The 20,423-nt window shown below is 38.7% G+C and overlaps 1 protein-coding gene across 3 annotated transcripts in view; it reads left to right on the top strand.

Moving 5' to 3' along the window:
• TAB3 (TGF-beta activated kinase 1 (MAP3K7) binding protein 3) overlaps nucleotides 1–20,025 on the top strand; it is a 43,893-nt gene extending 23,868 nt beyond the window's left edge. Inside the window, exons 2-8 of one of the 3 annotated variants that reach the window (XM_056495444.1) lie at nucleotides 1,581–1,769; nucleotides 4,681–4,918; nucleotides 6,056–6,133; nucleotides 9,210–9,370; nucleotides 11,729–11,822; nucleotides 13,237–13,320; nucleotides 15,453–20,025. In XM_056495444.1, coding sequence (XP_056351419.1) covers nucleotides 1,668–1,769; nucleotides 4,681–4,918; nucleotides 6,056–6,133; nucleotides 9,210–9,370; nucleotides 11,729–11,822; nucleotides 13,237–13,320; nucleotides 15,453–15,601 — 906 coding nt within the window. In that variant the 5' untranslated portion in view covers nucleotides 1,581–1,667 and the 3' untranslated portion in view covers nucleotides 15,602–20,025. Of the gene's footprint in view, nucleotides 1–1,580; nucleotides 1,770–4,680; nucleotides 6,134–9,209; nucleotides 9,371–11,728; nucleotides 11,823–13,236; nucleotides 13,321–15,452 lie in introns of all 3 variants that reach the window. The other 2 variants (XM_056495433.1, XM_056495424.1) reach the window with 2 other exon arrangements.
• Nucleotides 20,026–20,423: the final 398 nt, after the last annotated feature.

The raw sequence follows: 20,423 nt of genomic DNA, 5'->3' as shown, positions 1-20,423 counted from the left end.
TTCCTTTAAAAAAAAAAAGCATTACTTCAGTGAACAGAAATGAATTGTGGTGTACAATATAAGTTTATTGCTCTATTTCTTAAGTCAGAGGAACATAATTAACATATCTCACTGTTCTTTAGACTTGTCTCATTTATCTTGGATAAGTGTGTGATGTGGCAGGTGTCATACTGTGTACTGGAATATGTAAGATGGGGCAGAGAGGGACGTTTGTGAGCACATGTGGTGTTCAGTGAATGCTGATGGAAGCTGAGAGCTGTCCACATGCACAGCCACACATTGTAGACTGGACTCGACTCCTGAGTTTTTTTTACCCCTAAAATTTTAACCAAAGTTGTTTCTTTTACCCTAAGCCTGACACTCTCCTTTTCTTTGAAAGAAAGTTTTCTTGCCTATGAAAATGGAGAAACTTTCAGAGGAAGCTGTTGGAATTTTAGTGCCTAGAGGTATGTGTGCATTTGCTGGTCTGTTGTGCTGCTGGAGGCTGCTGCTGGAAGTTGAACTAACAGATGAAAAGCTGACTGGAATACCTGTACCATGTGCCACCCACAGTTGCACTGAGGTCAAGATAAGAATGATTTTAACTTGGGACTTTGGGTAGCTAATAAACACCAGCTCTGCTGGTATCTGATTTTTGTTTCCTTTTTGAACACAGCAGTGCATTCTCTGCAGTTAAGAATTCCACTGAGCAGTATTGTTGGAAAGGCTTTTGAAGCTTAGCACTGATAGATGTGTAGCAGGGGCTGTGTCAGGCACCACCTCATGCAAAGTTTTTGTGAATCTTTCCTTAGACATCAACTGCCTTTTGGTTACTGCTGTGCTCATGAGCCACGAGTGCAAAAAGCATTTGTTGACTCAGACTGTATTTGCCTTTCAGTAGTCCTTGAGTAATGAAGTTCAGAAAGAATCTTTTTGTTGTTGAATACAAAATTTTGAAATGGAAAGATGTTTAAGGGGTTTGGTTTGGTTTTTGTCACGCGTTATGTTGGTATGAATGTAACAGGTATTTTACGAAAATCTTACATAGATGCATTTCTAATCCTGGGAAGAGCTCTTTAAATTCTGTTCGATTCTTGTTCAGTTTCACAAAAATTGCTTCTGACTTCTTGGATTTGTAGTGATGTAAAGACAAAAGAGTTTGAACCTTATTAATACAGGAGTATTTTTTGGACAATCATTTTACTTAATTTTCCAGCCTATTATTTCTAGCATGTTGTGAATAAGACATCTGTACTTGGTGATAACTTCAGATTTTTCTGCAGACTGTTCAGAATTTCACTGGGAGTAAATATATAACAGTTCCATTTTAGGCAGGTCACACTAATTAAAGTTACACATGGTTCCACAATGGGATTGAGTAAAGACCTGAACTAGCACATTCCAGCGCAATGCCATATTATAGACATACCTATGCTGTGTTAAGTGTTTTAATGTTTCTATTTGAGACATAATTATTCCGACCCTTATGTTTAAGCTGTTGTCTCTCTTGGTAGTTAAAATGCATTACAGTAGTTTTTCTACACAAGCGTTTGGGAAGGATGGAAAGTTGTGATGGCTTAAAGGACTGTGTTTTCTTACAGAAAATGCCAGAAGCCTCAGAAGACCACAATCATTGGAAGGCCTGTTGACTTCCGTTTTCTGGTAATTTGGAACATCATCCATCTGGCATGGCGCAGGGCAGCCAACAGCTTGACGTGCAGGTACTCCATGATCTCCGGCAGCGTTTCCCTGAGATACCTGAAGGGGTGGTATCTCAGTGCATGCTTCAGGTATGGTGAGGAGTCTGTGTATTTTATTTTGGCAAGAAAATTAGTTTAGTGTGAAAACTAGTAGTACATGTGGGACATAGATTTTCATTCTCCTGGTTTTATTTTAAAAGTTGAAGACTCCACTACTTGCATTTCTGTCTTGCCTTTTCAGTACAAAAATTTTGTCATTCTTTACTTAGATTTGTGGAGGTTGTTTGGCACTGATGTTTTTTCATTGTCTGTATGACCTGTGACTGTATGCTTATGGATAATAAAGAAAGTGGCTAATGGGATGTTAATTGATGATGGCTGCATAAATAACATACACATGCTGGAGGAGGTTTTAGTAAGCAGTCACTCATCCTTCCAAGATAAGGAGCTGGACTTCATTATCAATCTGACAGTTTTCCCTCTTCATGGTATCTTTTTCCTATGGCTCTCCAGAGGTTTAGTTGTACTTCTGTCTTTCTAGGTCAGGTGGTGATTCTTCTCCCCACACTCCTTTTCCTTTCCATTTCATCCTTCTGCCTTCATCTAAAATAAGAAATTGGAAGTGATAATAAGTTACCACATATAATAAGTAGTGGTCATCTGGGAATACCTTCAGCTAATGGGAAGATTCAGGAATGGAATAGAAACATGCAAGATGTGGTTTGGCCTTGTGTGGCCGTGGCTGAGGTTGGAATCCTGTACTTGCATCCTGCCTGTCTCTGGCACGTGAGAAGGTTTACTTAGAATAGGGGTTGTAATTTTTGCATTTTGTCTTTTAAACTATACAAATAAAAATTAATTGCTTTCAGACAAATATAAAGTAGGGGAGGTCCTTCAATTTAAAGCTTTACTTATCCTGACAGTCATATCTTCATTACTGCTAAGTACACAATCCTTTTGATGTACTGTGTTTGTCATAGACATTTTTAAACTAAAAACAAGTAAAGAACCCCTAATGCTGCAGAAGCGTATGGTGTTCTGTATCTATAATATGGCATTCTGGATAACTAATTAACTTTGCACAGCAAATACTTGTTATGCTTTTAAGTATAGATCTTGTTTCCAAACCCACTTTATATTTAAAGATGTGTGAGCTAGTTTCCAATAACCGTTTGCAATAAATGCTCTAGATTTAAATCATTTTGGAGTTTAATACGTGTCAAAAATTGAGGGTCCTTTGAAACGACAAATATATTCCATACCCTGATAAAATCAGATCAGAGCCTGTCCTATATATGTTCTCTTTACCTGCACCCTGAGCAAGTGACCTAAGGAAGCTGAAGTCTCTGTTGGTGAAGTTCTGGTTATAGTGTGATAGGGTTTACAGGGTGATAGTAGTGGCTCACTTTTTTGAGACTGCTGTCCTGGCATTGTGGTGCTGGTTGTTATTGCATACAAGGTCTGGTTCCCACATATTCTGGTCTTAAATTTTTGGTGATATGTCTGGATATTCCTACCTTGACCACTGATGTCTAGAAGAAGAGCTCAGCATGAAGGGAGGTTGTCAGGGAGAAGTGTCCATAGAGTGAGAACTGTTCCTGTTTAAGTGCTGCACTTTTCTGTCATGTTTAGTAGTAACTCTTCATGTGAGAAGATGTAGAATATGTGAGTTCGTCTGATAGTGAAATCATACAGAATCTTGGGAAAATTATCCTCATTCTGGTATTAAAACTGACTAGGTTTTAGTCCATGAGAAAAGAAATGTAACATGCCTTTTCAGCCAGTGGCTGTTGAAAATTGTATTGCAATGCAGTATGTGTATATTTGTAATATATGCATACAAATTTACATATTGATAGTGTTTAAAATAAAAGTGCAGCCATTATTAATGTTCCAAATATTCCTTAGAGTGCTAATTTTAGCACACTGAGGAAGGCAGGCCTGTATGTGCATGTATAAATATGTACACACTTGCCGTGGAAGGAGGTGCTCTCTGTCACAGAAGGTACCAGTCTTTGGTCATGGGTAACAAAGTTAGGGTGCTAAGGGCCAGGTTTAGTTGAACTTAAATTTGTTTTCTTTAGCTACTCTTTAATTTAAAATCTGAACCACAGCTGATGGAGGCTGTTATATGATAAAATGGGGAGAAAAAGAAATCCACCATCTGAAACACTTTCTAGTGATTCTGCTTCTTTGAAAAAGTTATCATTCTTGTTATTCTTTTAACAGAGTACATTAAGCTAAAATTAGTGGAGAGGGCAAGAATGGAAAAGGAATTCCCCATTTATATTTCTCATTTGATTCATAATTTGTCTGTATAATTTCAACTGCCATCACCACAGAACAAATCAAACATTGAAAAGGTTATTTGGTTTCTCACTGATGTATGAATAAATTGTTTTTTAGTCTTAAGTCCGAAATTCTTAAAGGCAGTTTAAATTTGGTTGGAATTGTAATATTCCTTATGGAATCCCCAGTTCTTCTTCAAGCAATATTTTGACTTAATTGTTAAGGTATATGAAAAGTTGGGTTTTTAAACTCCTGGGTGAAGAGAAATAGGTAAACAGTAAACTGAAAGTGAAAAAGTGAACACTCAGATGAACATTGAAATGTTATCTGCGTTTTTGTTCTGCTTTTCCAGAGTTTGCAATTTTGATTTGTGTTGTTACTAGAAGCAGTTATTTATACGGACTTGTTCGTTGGAGAACATAGAGTCGTAACCATTGCTTTCCTAAAACTGTTTTAGGACTTGTTTGTTTTTTTAAATATGTCGTAGTGTAACTAGTGTTACCAGAGCATTTTGCCAGATGCAAAATGAGCTATGTGTTACTTGCATACCTTGTAGCAAGTATCATCTTTATTTCACAATACCTTTGTATAGAACGTTACCCCTAGTTGTGTTCGGGCCAGGCCTGGTTGTGGCCTCAGCTGAATGTTGAACACAGAGTGTGGCTCTTTCCTGCGCTCTGTGGCATTAACAGGTGTCTGTTCTTGCTCCTAGAACAACAACAACCTCGATGCCTGTTGTCGAGCCCTGGCACAGGAGAGCAGCAAGTATTTGTATATGGAGTACCACAGCCCTGATGACAGCAGAATGAATAGAAATAGCCTTTTGCACATTAATCTGGGTATTCATCCTCACAGCAGCTATCATGCAGGGGATGGAGCTCAGCTGAATGGTGGTCGTACACTGGTACACAGCTCGAGCGATGGACACATTGACCCGCAGCGCACGGCAGGTAAACAGCTGATTTGCTTAGTTCAAGAACCACATTCTGCTCCTGCCGTGGTGGCAGCTTCTCCTAGTTACAATCCATTTTTCATGAATGACCAGAATAGAAATGCAGCTACTCCTCCTCCACAGCCACCTCCACAGCCATCTTCCATACAACCAGGAATGAACACGTCTGCTATGCAAGGCCCTCCCACGTATATGCACATACCTCGGTACAGTACAAATCCCATTACTGTTACAGTATCACAAAACCTCCCCTCTGGACAGAGTGTACCCAGAGCTCTACAAATTCTTCCACAGATTCCAAGCAATCTTTATGGGACTCCTGGCTCTATTTATATTAGACAAACATCTCAAAGTTCTTCAGGACGACAGACTCCTCAGAATACACAGTGGCATTCATCGCCACAGGGCCCAGTTCCACATTATACTCCTCGTCCTCTACCTGTATATCCACATCAACAGAACTACCAACCTTCTCAGTATTCTCCAAAACAACCCCAGATCCCTCAGTCGGCTTTTCGATCACCACCGGCATCCCAGTGTCCCTCTCCCTTCGGCTCTCCTCAACACCAAGTTCAACCTCCTCAGTTGAGTCACCAGAGTTCACATGTTTTCATGCCTCCTAGTCCTTCCACTGTCCCACCCCATCCATATCAGCAAGCATCCCAGACTTTTCAAAAGCAAGGTGGTCACTCTGTATCCTACCTTCCACCTTTTGCTGGACCTAGTTTATCCAAAGGTTCCATGAATAAAATAGAAATTACAGTTGAGCCACCACAAAGACCTGGGACTGCAATGAACAGAAGCCCTTCACCAATAAGTAATCAACCATCTCAACGAAACCAGCACCCGCTGTATGCACCCACTACTCCTCCTTCGAGCTCTCCATCCAGAGGTATGTCGGGACAGCCCAAACCTCCATTTAGTGTTAGTCCAGTATATATTACCTACACTCAGCCAACTGGACCTGCAGGTGCACCAACACAGTCTCCTCGGGTAATGGTATCTTCTCAGCCAAACCCAACCATTTTTAAAATCACAGTAGGTCGAGCACCGACTGAGAATCTTTTAAATTTAGTGGACCAAGAAGAGCGTTCTGCAGCACCAGAACCTATTCAGCCTATTTCTGTAATCCCAGGATCTGGAGGAGAAAAAGGAAGCCATAAGTATCAGAGAAGTTCTAGTTCTGGATCAGACGACTATGCTTACACTCAAGGTAAATGTTTCACCCTGCCAATTGTGGTGTTGTAAAATGCATTTTCAGCTTGATTTTGCTACTTGGTGAGAATTTTTGAACCTGTACAGAGAAAAATAGAAACTGTGTCAAAAATCAGACCGTTTTTTCTGGTTTGTTTTTTTTTTTTTTTTTTTTTTTTTGTAATACTGCAAAATTTCAGTCTTAAAGAGTTTCTAAGGGTCGTAATGTTGCTGTGCTTTCGATGTTAGGGTACTTTCTTAAAACACTGCAGTTAACAATAAGTACTTTGTTCATATACTGTGTGTCAGTTTTGTCAATTCTGCAGTGAAGAACTGAGTCATAAATTTACATGTGGATTTTTATAATGTTTTGTATTTGGTCTGTATTCAAGTGTTTTATAACACCTGAAACACTGGTTTCTGCATTTGATTTAGATTGAAGAATATTAAGTGAAAGAGAGGGATAAGAATGCAGCTAAAAAAACTGTCAATACAAATATTTTTTAAAGGTAATAAAATAATTGTTTTGACAACTTAAATCAAAAGTTCACTTCTTCCACCTAGAGTTTTCAAAGAGGAAGAAGAAATAGGAAGACAAATTTTAGGATGCGTTCTGCTGCATATGGATAAAACATAGTTTTAATGCCATATACAAATTAAGAATTTGGTAATTCGGTAAAGAAAAGAAATGTGAAATTAAAGCCTAAGCTGAAAACTACTTTTCTTGGAGTCATCTCCTGTATAGATTTGAAACATTTAAAATTGAGCAAGTGAATCAATCTGCAAGCATTCAAACCAGTCATTTGGGCAATGACAGAGTGATAACCTACAACACGTATTTTCTGGATTTGTGTTTGGAAAGAAGATTCTATTCATCTGTTGTTCCTTCTAGCCTTTTTTTTTTTTTTTTTTTTTTTTTTACTTCAGGCAGCTAAAGTGAGAGCTTATAATGCTGCTCTGTAGTTCTTGATTTCTTATTTCATTTGCTGTCTTTTGAGCTCTTCTAACTCATCAACAAAAGCTGTTTTGCACCTCATAGACCCAATTGGGAATTCTGTAGACCCAATTAAGTAAGAATGAATGCCAGTAGGTCTGTAACTGAGGTCTTGTGCTTTGTTCTGTAGTGTTACTATTACAGCTTCAGTAAAGGTTGTCATTTATGTGAGAAAAATACAAGTAGCTTCACATAGCTGTGAAAAACATGTTCTGAAATGTAAAACATGGTTTTGCCTTTGTGCCTTCCACTAGATTTGTGTCTCTGAAAAGCAAACCAAATAAAACCAATTAGTATATGCTTTTTGGGGTGTTTGCATTTCTGGCAATACCTACCAGAACTGTTTTTTTAATTGCTGCACTCTGAACTCTTGATAGAAATAAATTGTAGAAGAATCACCATTTTATAATCTTTACTACCACAAAGGAGTTGTAAAAAAGAGTGTATTTAACAGCTTAATTTAGGAAACAAGTTTATTTAATTTTTGCTGGAATGTAAGCCATTGTAAAAAGTGTTACCAGAAACTCAGTCTGGTGTCTGTACTTTGACTGCTTCTTTGTAATATAAGTCATATTTGATGAGTTGTACTAGAGTGTAAGGTGAAGCTCTGAAATGTAGTCACACGTGTTAAGTAGAAGGAATCACACGGAGACAGGGTTTGGTAACAATAGTGGAAAATCATTCAGTCTGGTATCTGTACTTTTTTCCTTAATTCTGCTTGCATGACTTGCGCTACTTGAAAAAGTAGAGAACAGTTCTGTTCAATAATTTTAGTGCCTGTAGTGTAAAAACACCTGATGTTATTCTTGGCTAGGCTTTTTGGTGTTTATTCTTTGGCCATGAACTGCTGAATCCATACAAAACTGAAATTACAGTGTTATATTTTTGTGCGGAATGCTGGTATCTGCTTCTGACAGGTTGGGGTGTTCTGCTTTTGCAGTAAGTTGTCATGTTACTTATTTTTCTAATTCTTTTTAGCTCATATGTTAATATTCTTGGATTTTATGTGCTTTGCCTTTGTTGGATGCAGTGAAGAAAAGGCAAGTTCTGGCTGGGGCTTTTCATGAAGTAGCATTTTGCAGGTTCTACAGCATCCTTACTTTGAACAGTTTGCTGGAACATTGTTATATGAGCAGCATGTTTGTGTGAATACCCACATCAAATGTCTTATTTTTCTCTGTCCTAGCAGACTTCAATAAGGTAAAACCAGCCTGATCAGAAAGGATTAAGCATCACACTGACATGCCAGCTTTGCATCATGATGAAATACTGAGAAGTGCTCTTCTTTAGGAAACTGAATATTGTCTTCTAGCTAGTCAAAATTCTTTGTTTCTCTGGGAGCCCAACGTCAGCTTGTGACTGAGAGTCATAAATTTCAGCACCATGATGAAAATGAGGGAGTGACTTAACAGCAGAGAGAGGTTGGAGAAATCAATCTGTTATAAAAATTAAGAGTCCGAAGCACCTGAGCTGACTCGACTTTTTTTTTTTGATTCTCTAGTTTATTTTGTTGAAGCTCTATAGTTTTACCTCTGAACCCTGGGGAACTTTCAGTATTGAGGATTACAATATTCCCTGAAAAGCTAAGACTACTTAAAAGTTATACCACATTTGTAATAGCAGTGAAAAAAAACAATTTGGGACTGACATTTGGCTAAAGTCTCAAGGCTGCTGTTGAACAGCAGGTATTAAGTGTGTGTTACCTTCTGATCTTACCTCTGGTGATTTTTGTTTGGGTTTTTTTTTGTCAGTAGAGTATTAGTATAACTAGGTTGCTGTTTCATCCTGAGAAGCTGTCTCCTTGTACAGGTGCCTTTGCATTTTTGAGACAAGAAAGACCAAATGCAAAAAAAGAAGCTATGACCAAAATGGTAATAACAACTTCAAATTACTGTATAAAATATGTTTTTATTCTGGAAGAACTTTGTTCTAAATTGTAGTTCATTTGGCATGAAAGCATCTCCACACTGATATTTGGCTGCATGTCTACGATCACCTTTTTTTTCCAGAAAGGTCACTCATGAATCTTATGCATAAGTTAAGAACTCGGTGTTCCTGATTTTTATGTACTAGTAACTATTTCTTCTATGTAAAACATTAGCCTTGCTGTTACATCAACGAGCAAGGATGGAGAGATTAGCAAAGGAACTGAAGCTTGAGAAAGAAGAGCTTGAACGCCTGAAGACTGAAGTCAATGGTATGGAGCATGATCTGATGCAGAGGCGGCTTCGAAGAGTCAGCTGTACCACTGCAATTCCAACAGTAAGCAATTTGTTAGTATTTTAATTCAACATACACATTTATCTTTTGTGTTTTGATGAATCTAAAGTACTGTTCCAAAAATACTTCTGATTATAAAATCTTCAGTCTTTGGAGACACTTTAAGTACTTGTCTTGTCATAAGTTAATTCTTGTAGTTAATGAAATGGATATGTTCAGTTTTTTTAGTGTTCCAAACAAAACTTGAGAAGGTTGTATGCATGTGCTTTTGTGCACCACAGAACTGAACATACTTGGTTATCTAACAATCAATAAAAGTATGTCCAAGTCAATTCAATAAGCCTCAGCCATATAGAGCTTGTGTTCATGCAAAAAGGTTTAATTTTTATTTTCAAAAAGCTGTTTTATTGTTTGAGTACTTGCTTCTCATAGACAGTATTTCTCATTTGGTATGTGCAAGATATGCCAAATAACTTTTAGTGGCAATGTTGCCTGAAGTAGTTGGAAGTCTCCTATTTCCCTTGTTGATTCTTCTTATCTGTATGACTTCCACCTGCAAGTGACTCTAGCTCAAACATGTGTGTGGCTCTGATAAGGGAATTCATCTGGCTGAAAAATATCTTCCACTGTATGCAGTTGTTAAGCAAATCAGCTCAGACTTACTGGCTGTATTGACAAACAATGCACACCAGGTGTAGGCTGGAAGGCACAGAAAAGGCCTTTGGCTGCTTAGCTATTGTGGCTGTTCTATGTCTCGCCTGTTTCAGGGCAGCATTTGGCAAAGATGTACCTAGGAGAAGTACAGAGGCACTGAGTGTTCTAGGATGAGGTTACAAAAGCCAGAGACCAACTGGAGGTGAACCTGGCACAGGATTTCAAAGACCAAAAGAAAGGTTTCTGTTACTACCTATGTGACAGCAGGAAGACCAGTGAAAACATGGGCTCAGGAAATGGGGGGACATGATTATGTAGAACATGGAAAATGTTTAAAATACTGAATGAGCTTCTTGATTCAGTCTTTACAGTCCTTCAGGAATCCCAGGTCCCAGAGACCTTGGGAAAAGTCTCTGGGAAAAGTTTCTGGGAAAAGTGTGAAGCAGGGAAGGTACACCCTCAGTGGAGGAGAATCAGGTCAGGGAATGCTTAGGCAAAGCAGGCATACACGAGGTCATAATCCTGGATGAGATGCACCTATGAGTGCTGAGGGAGCTGGCAGGTGTCATTGCAAGGCCACTCCAGATAATCTTTGGTTGATTAATGGTGTTTGGGAAAGTTCCCAAAGACTAGAGGAGAGCAAGTATCACTACTGTCTTCAAGAAGGGGAAGATGCAGGGAACTGCTGGCTGGTCAGCCTCACCTTGATCCTTGGAAAAGTGATTGAGCAGCTAATGCTGTTGACCATTTCCAGGCACATGAAGGACAAGAAAGTGGTCAGCAGTAGTCACATAGATTCACCAAGGGGAAGCCAAGCTTGACCAATTTGGTAAACTTCTAGGATGCAAAGTGTGTCCTGGTAACCTAGACAATGGCTATTGTCTGTCTAGATTTTGGCAAGACTTTCAGCGTTGTTTCCTGTAAGATGTTCATAGAGAAGCTGATGAAGTATAGGCTGGATGAGCACTTAGTTCATTGAAAACTATGAACAGCCAGGCCAAGAGTGTGGCCATCAGTGGCACAAAGTCTGGTTGGATGCTTGGCAGAGGAGTTGGACCAGATGGACCTCCAGAGGTTCCTTGCAACCTCAAATGTTCTGTGATTTTGTGACTGTGATGCTAGAATGCATCCTGGGACAAAATGTGTTAGTGATTGATGCTGCTAGCATTAAGGAATCTTTGCATTCCAGTAACATAGGGTTTCTTAATGATATGCAAATATATGCTCTTAAATAACTGATTATGCTGTTAAGAATAATTACAATCTTTCATCATTGAATGATTTAAATATACTGGGCTAGAAGGTTTGGCTTCTTGGAGCTTCTTGGGTTGATGCAAATGAATAAACTATTGACCTTATTCAGTTATAATCAAGTAATATTAATGTGGGCTGCAGTTTGTATTCTGTTTTTGATTATTGTGATGCAAACTCAGGTAGCAAGTCATCCATTTATACAGAATTTAGTAATGTGTGTGGTGTGGTTTTGTAAACTTGAGCTTAGCTATGTCATCTTAGTAACAAATTTTAATAGTGAGTAACTTGTCTGTTTTCCTTCTCACATGCCAGAAGAAGAATGTTTTTTGAGAGCAGATGAGTTAGAGGTAGTGGGCTAGACAGTTGGGCTTCTTTCAGTGCCTTATCAATACTCAGTTTTTAATAAAGCTGTTAACAAAGATCAATATTACTTCTATTTCAAATACAATGGTGACTTTCCCACAATTACTATTTTGGGATGCTTCTTTCTAGCCTGAGGAAATGACCAGATTGAGAAGCCTCAACAGACAACTCCAGATAAATGTTGACTGTACACTGAAAGAAGTTGATCTCCTTCAATCTAGAGGTATTGAATTGATACTTTTTTAAAAAAAATAATTTGGATATGGTCACGAATGTTAATCTGCTGGAGGTTAGGAAGGCTCTGCAGAGGGCTCTGGATAGGTTGGATCAATGGGATGAGGTCAACTTTATGAGGTTCAGCAAGACCAAGTGCTGGGTCCTGCTCTTGTGTCACAACAACCCCAGGCAGAGCTACTGGGTGGGGGAAGAGTGGCTGGAAAGGTGCCTGGAGGAAAAGGACCTGGGGGTGCTGGTCAACAGCAGCTGAACATGAGCCAGGTGTGCCCAGGGGGCCAGGAAGGCCAATGGCACCTGGCCTGGATCAGCAACAGAGTGGCAGCAGGACCAGGGCAGGGATTGTCCCCTGTGCTCAGCACTGGTGAAGCCACAACTCAAATCTGTGTCCAGTTTTGGGCACCTCACTACAAGAGAGGCATTGAGGGGCTGGAGCAAGTCCAGAGATGGGCAGTGGAGCTGGGAAGGGTCTGGAGCACAGGTGTGATGAGGAGCATCTGGGGGAGCTGGGGGTGCTCAGCCTGGAGAAAAGGATTGTCAGGGGGAACCTTATTGCTCTTTACAATAATGTGAAAGGCTGTGGTGGGGTGGAGTCTCTTCTCCCAGGTAGCAAGAGACAGATGAGAGGAAACAGCATCAAGTTGCATCAGAGCAGATTTAGAGTGCATACTAGGGAAAATGTCTTCAGGGCAAGAGTTACCAAGCATTGGAACAGGCTGCCTAGAGAAGTGGTGGAGTTGCCATCACTGGAGATATTTAAAAAGCCTGTAGACATGGCACGTGGGGACATGGGTTAGTGATTGACTTGGCAGTGCTGGGGTAGTGGTTGGACTCAATGATCTTTGAAGTCTTTTCCAACCTAAATGATGCTGTGGTTCTTATATGGCATGTGCTTGAATGTGAATATTTGGAGTTTTTAGAGTTCAGTTTATATTAACAATGATTACTTATCTCTAGAAGGTAAGTGTTTTTTCAGTTGCAACCTAATAAACTTGACTCGCTAATGCTTCTGTTGGCCAAGTTAAATTCCATTAGTGAGAAAGCGGTGATATAAAATGACTTTGTCAAGAGCATATTTTAAAAAATGACTCCTTTATGAAGATCCTTTACTTAAAATTTTAACTTTTTGCTGACAAACGCTGTGGCCAGGTAATACAGAGCTGAACAACAGGTTGCAACCAAGAGACTGACAAACAGAAATTTACCAGGGTTTTTAAAAGTTTTTTTTGCAACAGAAGCTTGTCTTAAACAGAATCAAACAGATTAGGACATGCACAGTCCTTCTTTATCAAGGAAGTATCCTGTAGGAAGACATACATTTCACATGTATTCAGAGCAATACAAAATGTTGAGCTGGAGTTGATTTTTCATTATGGGATTGCCTTTCTTTTCTTTTCTGACAGGAAACTTTGATCCGAAGGCCACATGTAACTTCTATGATAATATAGAGCCTGGTCCTGTTGTGCCACCAAAGCCATATAAAAAAGGTAGGTCTGGCATCCCAAATAGGCATCCTCACCAATCTGCATTTTTTTTTTCTTTTTTAAACAATATTTTAAACAATATGGTGATAGGATGCAGCTCTACTTATTTTTGTTTTTCTATATTTCAAACCAGAGCATTTTTCTTTAAGTGCAGTAATCCTGGCTGCAACTTGTTTTCCTCAAGCAAATTGGTGCAAATGAATGTTCTGTTAATACCACCTTGATTATATAAATAGTTATTCCCTATTAGAATAAAGAGCTGGAGCAGCCAGTGTGGGGTCCTATGCTCTGATACAGAAGAAACAGTGATCTTTCTCCTGAAAATGTTATGTGTGATAAGATTTATAATATTATGTCTCCTCTTACTGTAACTAGCATGTACTGCACTTGTTAGTAGAAAATAAATAGTTCCTCTGAGTCAGTAGTCCTACAGTCTTCCTGACACTCCAAAGTTTGTAAATGAGTTCTGGTTGCTGTTAACACTCCACAAAGGTTTCTGTAGGTGAATTTTGAATACCTATTAGGAAATTTCCCCCCTCCTTTGAAGTGTTTTACCCCTCAATGAAATAAAATTATTACTATGTGGAAGTTTAAAAGAAAAGGCCTAGAACTGCTGAGTGTGTCTCAAAGAAAAGCTAATACTGGGAGGAGTTCCCTGCATTAGGTGGCAGTGTACAGAAAAGCATCAGGTGAGCTGAGCTGCCTGGGATCACGTTAGATTGCAGTGATCTTGCCGTTGATTAGGGAATTGTTAACTTTGTGATGCTTGAGGACGTTCTCTTAATTACACCACCATATTTGATGTATTATTTCAAAGCCAAATATTGTGCAAAATTCACATGAAGTAAGTTATTTTATTTGGCAGATAAGAAAATAGTGCCTTGTAAGGATTTATACCGCCACCTTCCCGGTTTTGTCTGTCAGCTTATTAGAGATTAGTTGTAGGGCTGCTGTACTGTATTCAGAGCTTGGATTTTTACATGAAGACCTATTTTTTTTCCTTAAATAATAAAAGTTGTTTAATATTGAGCTGTTGAAAGCGTGGGCAGACAGACGGGTGTGGGCAGACAAGGGTGTGCTCTGTGCTGCCATCTGGCCAGTCAGTGGAACGCAGTCCAGTGCCCACACTGCCTGGCTTAGGAGGAATTTGTTGAGGTCAAGCTCTGCTGGTGTGACTGTGCAGCTTCTGGGCTGGAATCTGTTTGCATCTAAGCAAAGAGATTACTTTTATTTCCTTTGTTTGTCTCTGAAGACTTAAGTACTGTTTGCACTAAGGTTGTCATCAGTGTTCTGCTGCATTTCTTAGCAGGTGGGGCAGCAACTGCAAATTTGTGTGCAGTTGCAAATTGCAGGCCTTTGTTAGACATAAGTTCACAGATGTTTAGCAGCTGGGTATCCTAGCCAGTACCTTCTAGGTATGTGTTAATATATATCAACATTTTCTAGTCTTTTGTTTCCACATCCTGGGAGTATTTCTTACAGTAGATAACCTGAGGTGTTGAGGCAGTGTCAGGAAACATGGAAAACTGAGTGTTTCTGTGGGTTAAGGCCTAATGTGATACTGATTTTATGAGTGAAAACAGACTTAAATGCTGCTTCACATACCTATATCCCTGCTTCAAATGCATGGGGAAGAATTGTCTTGTTTTGAAATAGGCCTGTCATTTTGTTTTTAGATTGTATTCTTTTTCAGCCTGAATAAATGCTAGAAAAAGATGCCTTGTCAGGCTGTTTGAAGCAATTAAGTTAGCAGTAGTTTTCCCCTTCAGGTAAAGCAGGATTATTGCAGTTTAAGATTTGGAAATTGACTGCTGTGTGTAAGCCTTAACAGGATAGTGCTGCAGTGCCAGTAACAAACTCGTATGTTTTAAGCTATTAAACTTTTAGCAGTATCAGTGACCTAACATTGGTGAGTGCTCGTCTTGGTTTTAAGGTGTTACAGTTAAGTGACTCTTTACAGAAGTGAAATACTTTAAATATTCAGATTTCACAAACTGAATTACAAGTGCTTTAGGAAAAGGTTTCCATGTTCATTTTAAGATAAATTGTTTAATTAGGTGACCTTCAAGTAGTGTGGTTTTGACTATTAATCCTTTTCTTCTGAAATAAAATGTTTTATTTTGGCTTTTCTTTAGAGCATCAAAACAGCTCCAAACAGACTCCACGGACTCAGCCAAGAGATGAAGACTTTGAAGGGGCCCCATGGAATTGTGGGAGCTGCACCTTTCTAAATCACCCAGCACTAAATCGCTGTGAGCAGTGTGAAATGCCACGATACACCTGAAATTCAGGAAGGGGCTGCACTGGGTTGAACACAGGCTCTCAAGCCAACAGCTGTAAGAGAAGGAAACATGGGGAACCTTTCAGTCCATCTGCCCAGCCTTTGCCAGTCAACAATCTTCATACTGCAAGGGGTGGGAGTAATGCGTTAGGATGTTTCTGCTTCTGCTGCACTAGAAAATAAATAAATTAAGGGTGAAATTCCTTCCCATTGCAGTGAGCAAAGCAGAAAACAAAATCTGAAAATGTAAAAGGATTCATTTTGAGAAGAATGTATGCAGGAAAGCAAATAACTACTGGTGTTTATTCCTGTGGTTATAGTTACTGCTTAGTGGCTCTAAAAAAACCCAACCCAAAACTACTGTTTTTAAAAAGAAAATTATAGGACTCTTAGTAATGGTGTGAAGTGTTACACTTAACCAGAAAAAACTGAAGAGCCAGAGCTGACTTCACCTGGCCACAGCTAGCTGGAAAACAAAGGCTCCCTGTGCTTCTAGATTGTAAGCTACTGAAAAAGAAGACAGGTAAATGCAATGATAAATTTTGCAATGTATAAAAAAACAAGGAGAAGGGTATTTGTAATTGCTGCTTTTTTTCAGGGTAACTTATGTCTACAAAAAATTGCTGTTTGAAATAGTGACCTGAGGTGACTAAATGAGGAACTGTGTGAGTGTTACAGGAGAGTGTAATCAGAGGTAATTTTTTACAATCCCATTTGCTTGTACAGTGCTCACCTGGCTGTGTCAACACTGGTAATAAACCGAGAATGAATTCTACCACGTTGTGGATGAAAATCCTGCTGCATGCTTTCATTGGGCCCTTGTGTTTCCAAACTCAAAGGATGCTTTTCTATACAACCCTCTGAGCCTGTGCTGTGCAGCAGCACAGTGACAGGCCAAACACAGGCTACTCCAAATGCCTTTTGGAAGACTTGGGCTCAGCCATGGTTGTATTTGAGAAGAGTTTGTACCCAGTTCCTTAGACCTTTTCAGCCTCCAATTTGTGAAGAATTCACGGTGTTTACAGCACAGAAGGTACTTTGTGCCCCAGATCAGAGTTAGCTGAAAAATAATTAATCAGCTCTTCAGTAAAGGTTTATTTGCACATTATTAATAAACCAGCCTGTACAAAATAGCAGATGCCAGATCCTGAAGAATTACACACTGCATTCTTTCTATTTTGGTCAGGAAGTATTTGTCATAGGTTAAAGAACACAAGACTTGCAACTGAAAATCCTACTGGTACTTATCTGCCTATGATACACTGTATTCTAAAGGTGATGTTCAATCTGTCTGAATGCTTCAGGCTGCTGGAATAAAGCACTCAATACTTTGAGATTGAACTTGGGTTTGGGCCGCTGAATGATTCTGTGACACAACTGTGTGACTGTGTAGGGTGTTCTGTGTACTGGTCAGAGGCTGATACAGTGCATTTGAGTTTTTATGGTATAACTTCATCACAATTCAGAGATGCAGGCAAGCACTTCAGCTGAATTATGGTAATTGACTTGGTAAAGCAAAATTTGCTATTAACTTTACCATGAGAGTTTTAAACTACACTTCATTTTAAGCTGTTCTTAGCTCATGGCAGCCACATCCATACTGTCAATTACCACAGTTCTCTTGATGTGTGATAACATGCTAAGCTGTGGTAGAACAATCATATGTCTGAATCCTTATTTAAAATAAAGCAGCATTTGCAAGAGGTGGGTGGAAAAAACTCATCTTGACTGCATTGCTCAATCTGGAGTCTTTTCTCCCCACAGTTTATAAAGACAACAGTAAGAACTGAACTGTTGATCTTAAATGAGGAACCAATATTTTATCTGTCATTTTTCAGTATGTTCTTGCACTAACTAAATCTTCAGGATAATTTTAAATAAGCTAAGAGATCTCCAGCAATCAGTGTGCACCAATGATGAGCAAAACAAAGTCAAAGGCATCAGAGATAGTTTTCCTTCCTTCCTAGTGATTTACTCTGCTGTGGAGGGAGCTCATCACACATGGAAGGGAGTAAGAAAATTACTGTCAGCTGAAATTAAAAGGCAGATATTAATTTTGTGCATGTCAGTGGACAGTTGACGAAACTGAGAACTAGAAAACAGATGAGCAGAAGCATTGCTATTATCAGCTGTATAATGAATGACTCCAAACAATACCAGTAACTTCATGACTTTTCTATCCTGATGCCTTTGCCATTGTATTATTTCAGTTTTCTGTTCCGTTGTACTTCTGGTGAAGTTCTAGAAGCATTTGTTTTTGCTGGAATTGCAAAAAGAAAGCAACTGAAGTGACAGTCAGCAAATGAGAGTAGAGGTCATGCAAAAATACAGTTGTGCCATTTTCGGATAGAATAGATGCTATTTTTGAGGGAGGAGGTGCAAATATGCATTCAGTCCAAAAATGCCCTGAACTGCAATAACCATACATGGAGACTTGCAAATCTTTGTCCCAGCTTCACCAGAGAAAGAGAATGAAGGTTGCCACCACAGCAAGATGCTTACTGGAAGAGTGAGTGACCGCCATTAAATTTGGAAATAAGTCCTTTGTACCAATGATTTTACTCGGTTTTTTCAATTACTCTCATTTGTTGCTTGTACAAAGAAAGGAAACCACCACACCCTTCTGTTGTATTCTTTTACTTGTAAATGCCCATACTCAAACGTTAATAGTAAAGACTTGACATGGTGCTCGAATATTTCTAGGTTGTTAAAATGTAATTGTATTTTGAATATTGGAAGATCCATTTTCCTTCTGAAAACAGGTGATGCCATTCAAACCCCAACTGAATTGTAGATTATACCAAAAAGATTGGTTAATGGAATATTTATTGAATGCACATAAAACCCTAATGTCAGCTGGCATATAAAATGCACTGTATTGTATAAAATGTGTGTGTATGTATGCGTGTGTGTATGAGAGAGAGAATGTTGAGATGCTGATGCTGTTCAGTTAATGCACTACTTGTGTTTTCTTTTTTCCTTAATGACTGAGCTTTCCCTCAACCATGCTACTAGATTGGTAGAGTTTGTAACTGACTTGGAGATTCAGTTATTCAAAATGATCTCACTGTTCATTGAAATTTTATAAAGCTTATTTTATATTTACTGTGCTATTAAGATGAATTCCCTTTAATTATAGCATACTACTGTAGTTCTTTAAAAGTTTATTTAGAGTGGAGCTTGTGGAAAATTATTCAGAATATAGTAAACCAAAAGAAATCCTGAACTTTGGATCTACTTTTAATTTGATGTAATTATTAGTCTTGTTTGGGCAAAGAGGAAAGGGGTGGGAAGTCAAACAAAAGGAAGTATTTTGTAAAATGTAGTCTTAGATCAGATTCAATTGTGTATCTGTGTGTCTGTGGTATGTGTGTGTTTCCCTTGAAAAATGGGAGGTGTGGTGAAAAGGTGTAATAATTCTTAAAAGAGCTGGTCTCAGTACTTTCTGATTATGATATGCTACTGAATCATGGTTTTTGGTTTTTTTTTAAAGAAAGCCAACTTTTCTCTCAGTTACTTTATCTCTCCCAGCTATACATCTCTCACTTCAATTTCTAAATACTTTTTCAATTTCTAAATACTTTTAATATTGATTGTAAAATCCCTTGAAACTGAAATAGAAATACTTGAGTTGAAACGGGGACAAAATAAAACAAATAAAGAATGTTTTTAAAAAGAATGTGAGAATATTAAATATGTTGAAAACAAGCTTGTCATCAGGATGATAGTTCTTTTAAAATCCAGTGGTGTACCCTAGAATGTGAACATGACTATCCTGATGAGAAGTGGATGGTTGGACATAAACAATTCAACAGCCAGTTTGGTACCACAGAATTGATGTGCTCTGTACTGCGGTGACTCCAAATCTCACAAGGAAGGAAGACATGCACAGATATCACATCTCACAGTCAGTACTGTCTCTGTGTGCAGCTGCATTTGTTTTCATTTCAAAATGTCAAATCTTACATGAACCCAGACATGACTGAGTTTTGCCACATTTCTTCAGTTGGGGCTTTCATTGCTGTTTATGTCCATAAATGCAAATATTTTCCTTGGAATAATCAGAAATCAATGGAGTTAATGCAATATTATAATCCTGGATTTCCAGTATCTTTGAAACAAATTTTTAAAAACTGTGTTCTTGAAACTTATTTATTTATGGTGGCACCAGTGTATCTAATCCATACTTCCTGCTGTGTGAAACCCTGTTAAATTTTTTCATTAAAAGAAGAAGACACGATCTTGTTTAATCCTGTATATATGGTGTCTACATTCTAGATTTGTGTATGCTGTGAATGAACTTATTACTAAGAGATGAAATTGTATAAAAGCATTCAGAGGCTATGCATGCATGGTACCTCCAGAAAGTGCATACTCCAAGTTGCAGATTCCTGCAAAAATAAATTAATAAAACTAAGCAAGTATCACATCCTGCATTTGTTCTTGTATGTAGTAGGAAACATTTTTAAAGTACAGCCTTTTTTGGCCTTCATAGCCTGATTGTTTCTGGTCTCCCACTTGGACCTGTAGCTATAGCAAGTTTGTTTCAGGGCTTTTGGGGTTTTTGTTCTGGTGATCATTAGGCACTTGCTGAACATTGAACTGGCATCTAAATCCTGTTCCTGCAGATGTGAACGAGCAGGAATCCCATTTAGATTATGGATATTCTGTGCAGCTTCTGGTTTGGAAACAGGATGTAGCATGTTCAGAGTGTGAGGTTGACCTTAGCCCTTCTCCCTTACCTTTGAACAGAAGGTTGTTACTGGAGGAGTTGCTTTACCTGCTGTAGCACCTCTGGGCTGTAGCCTGGATGATGGGCTGGATC

The sequence above is a fragment of the Oenanthe melanoleuca genome, chromosome 1, assembly GCF_029582105.1.
Source record: "Oenanthe melanoleuca isolate GR-GAL-2019-014 chromosome 1, OMel1.0, whole genome shotgun sequence".
Lineage (NCBI taxonomy): Eukaryota > Metazoa > Chordata > Aves > Passeriformes > Muscicapidae > Oenanthe > Oenanthe melanoleuca.
This window is presented reverse-complemented; position numbering and strand designations above follow the sequence as displayed.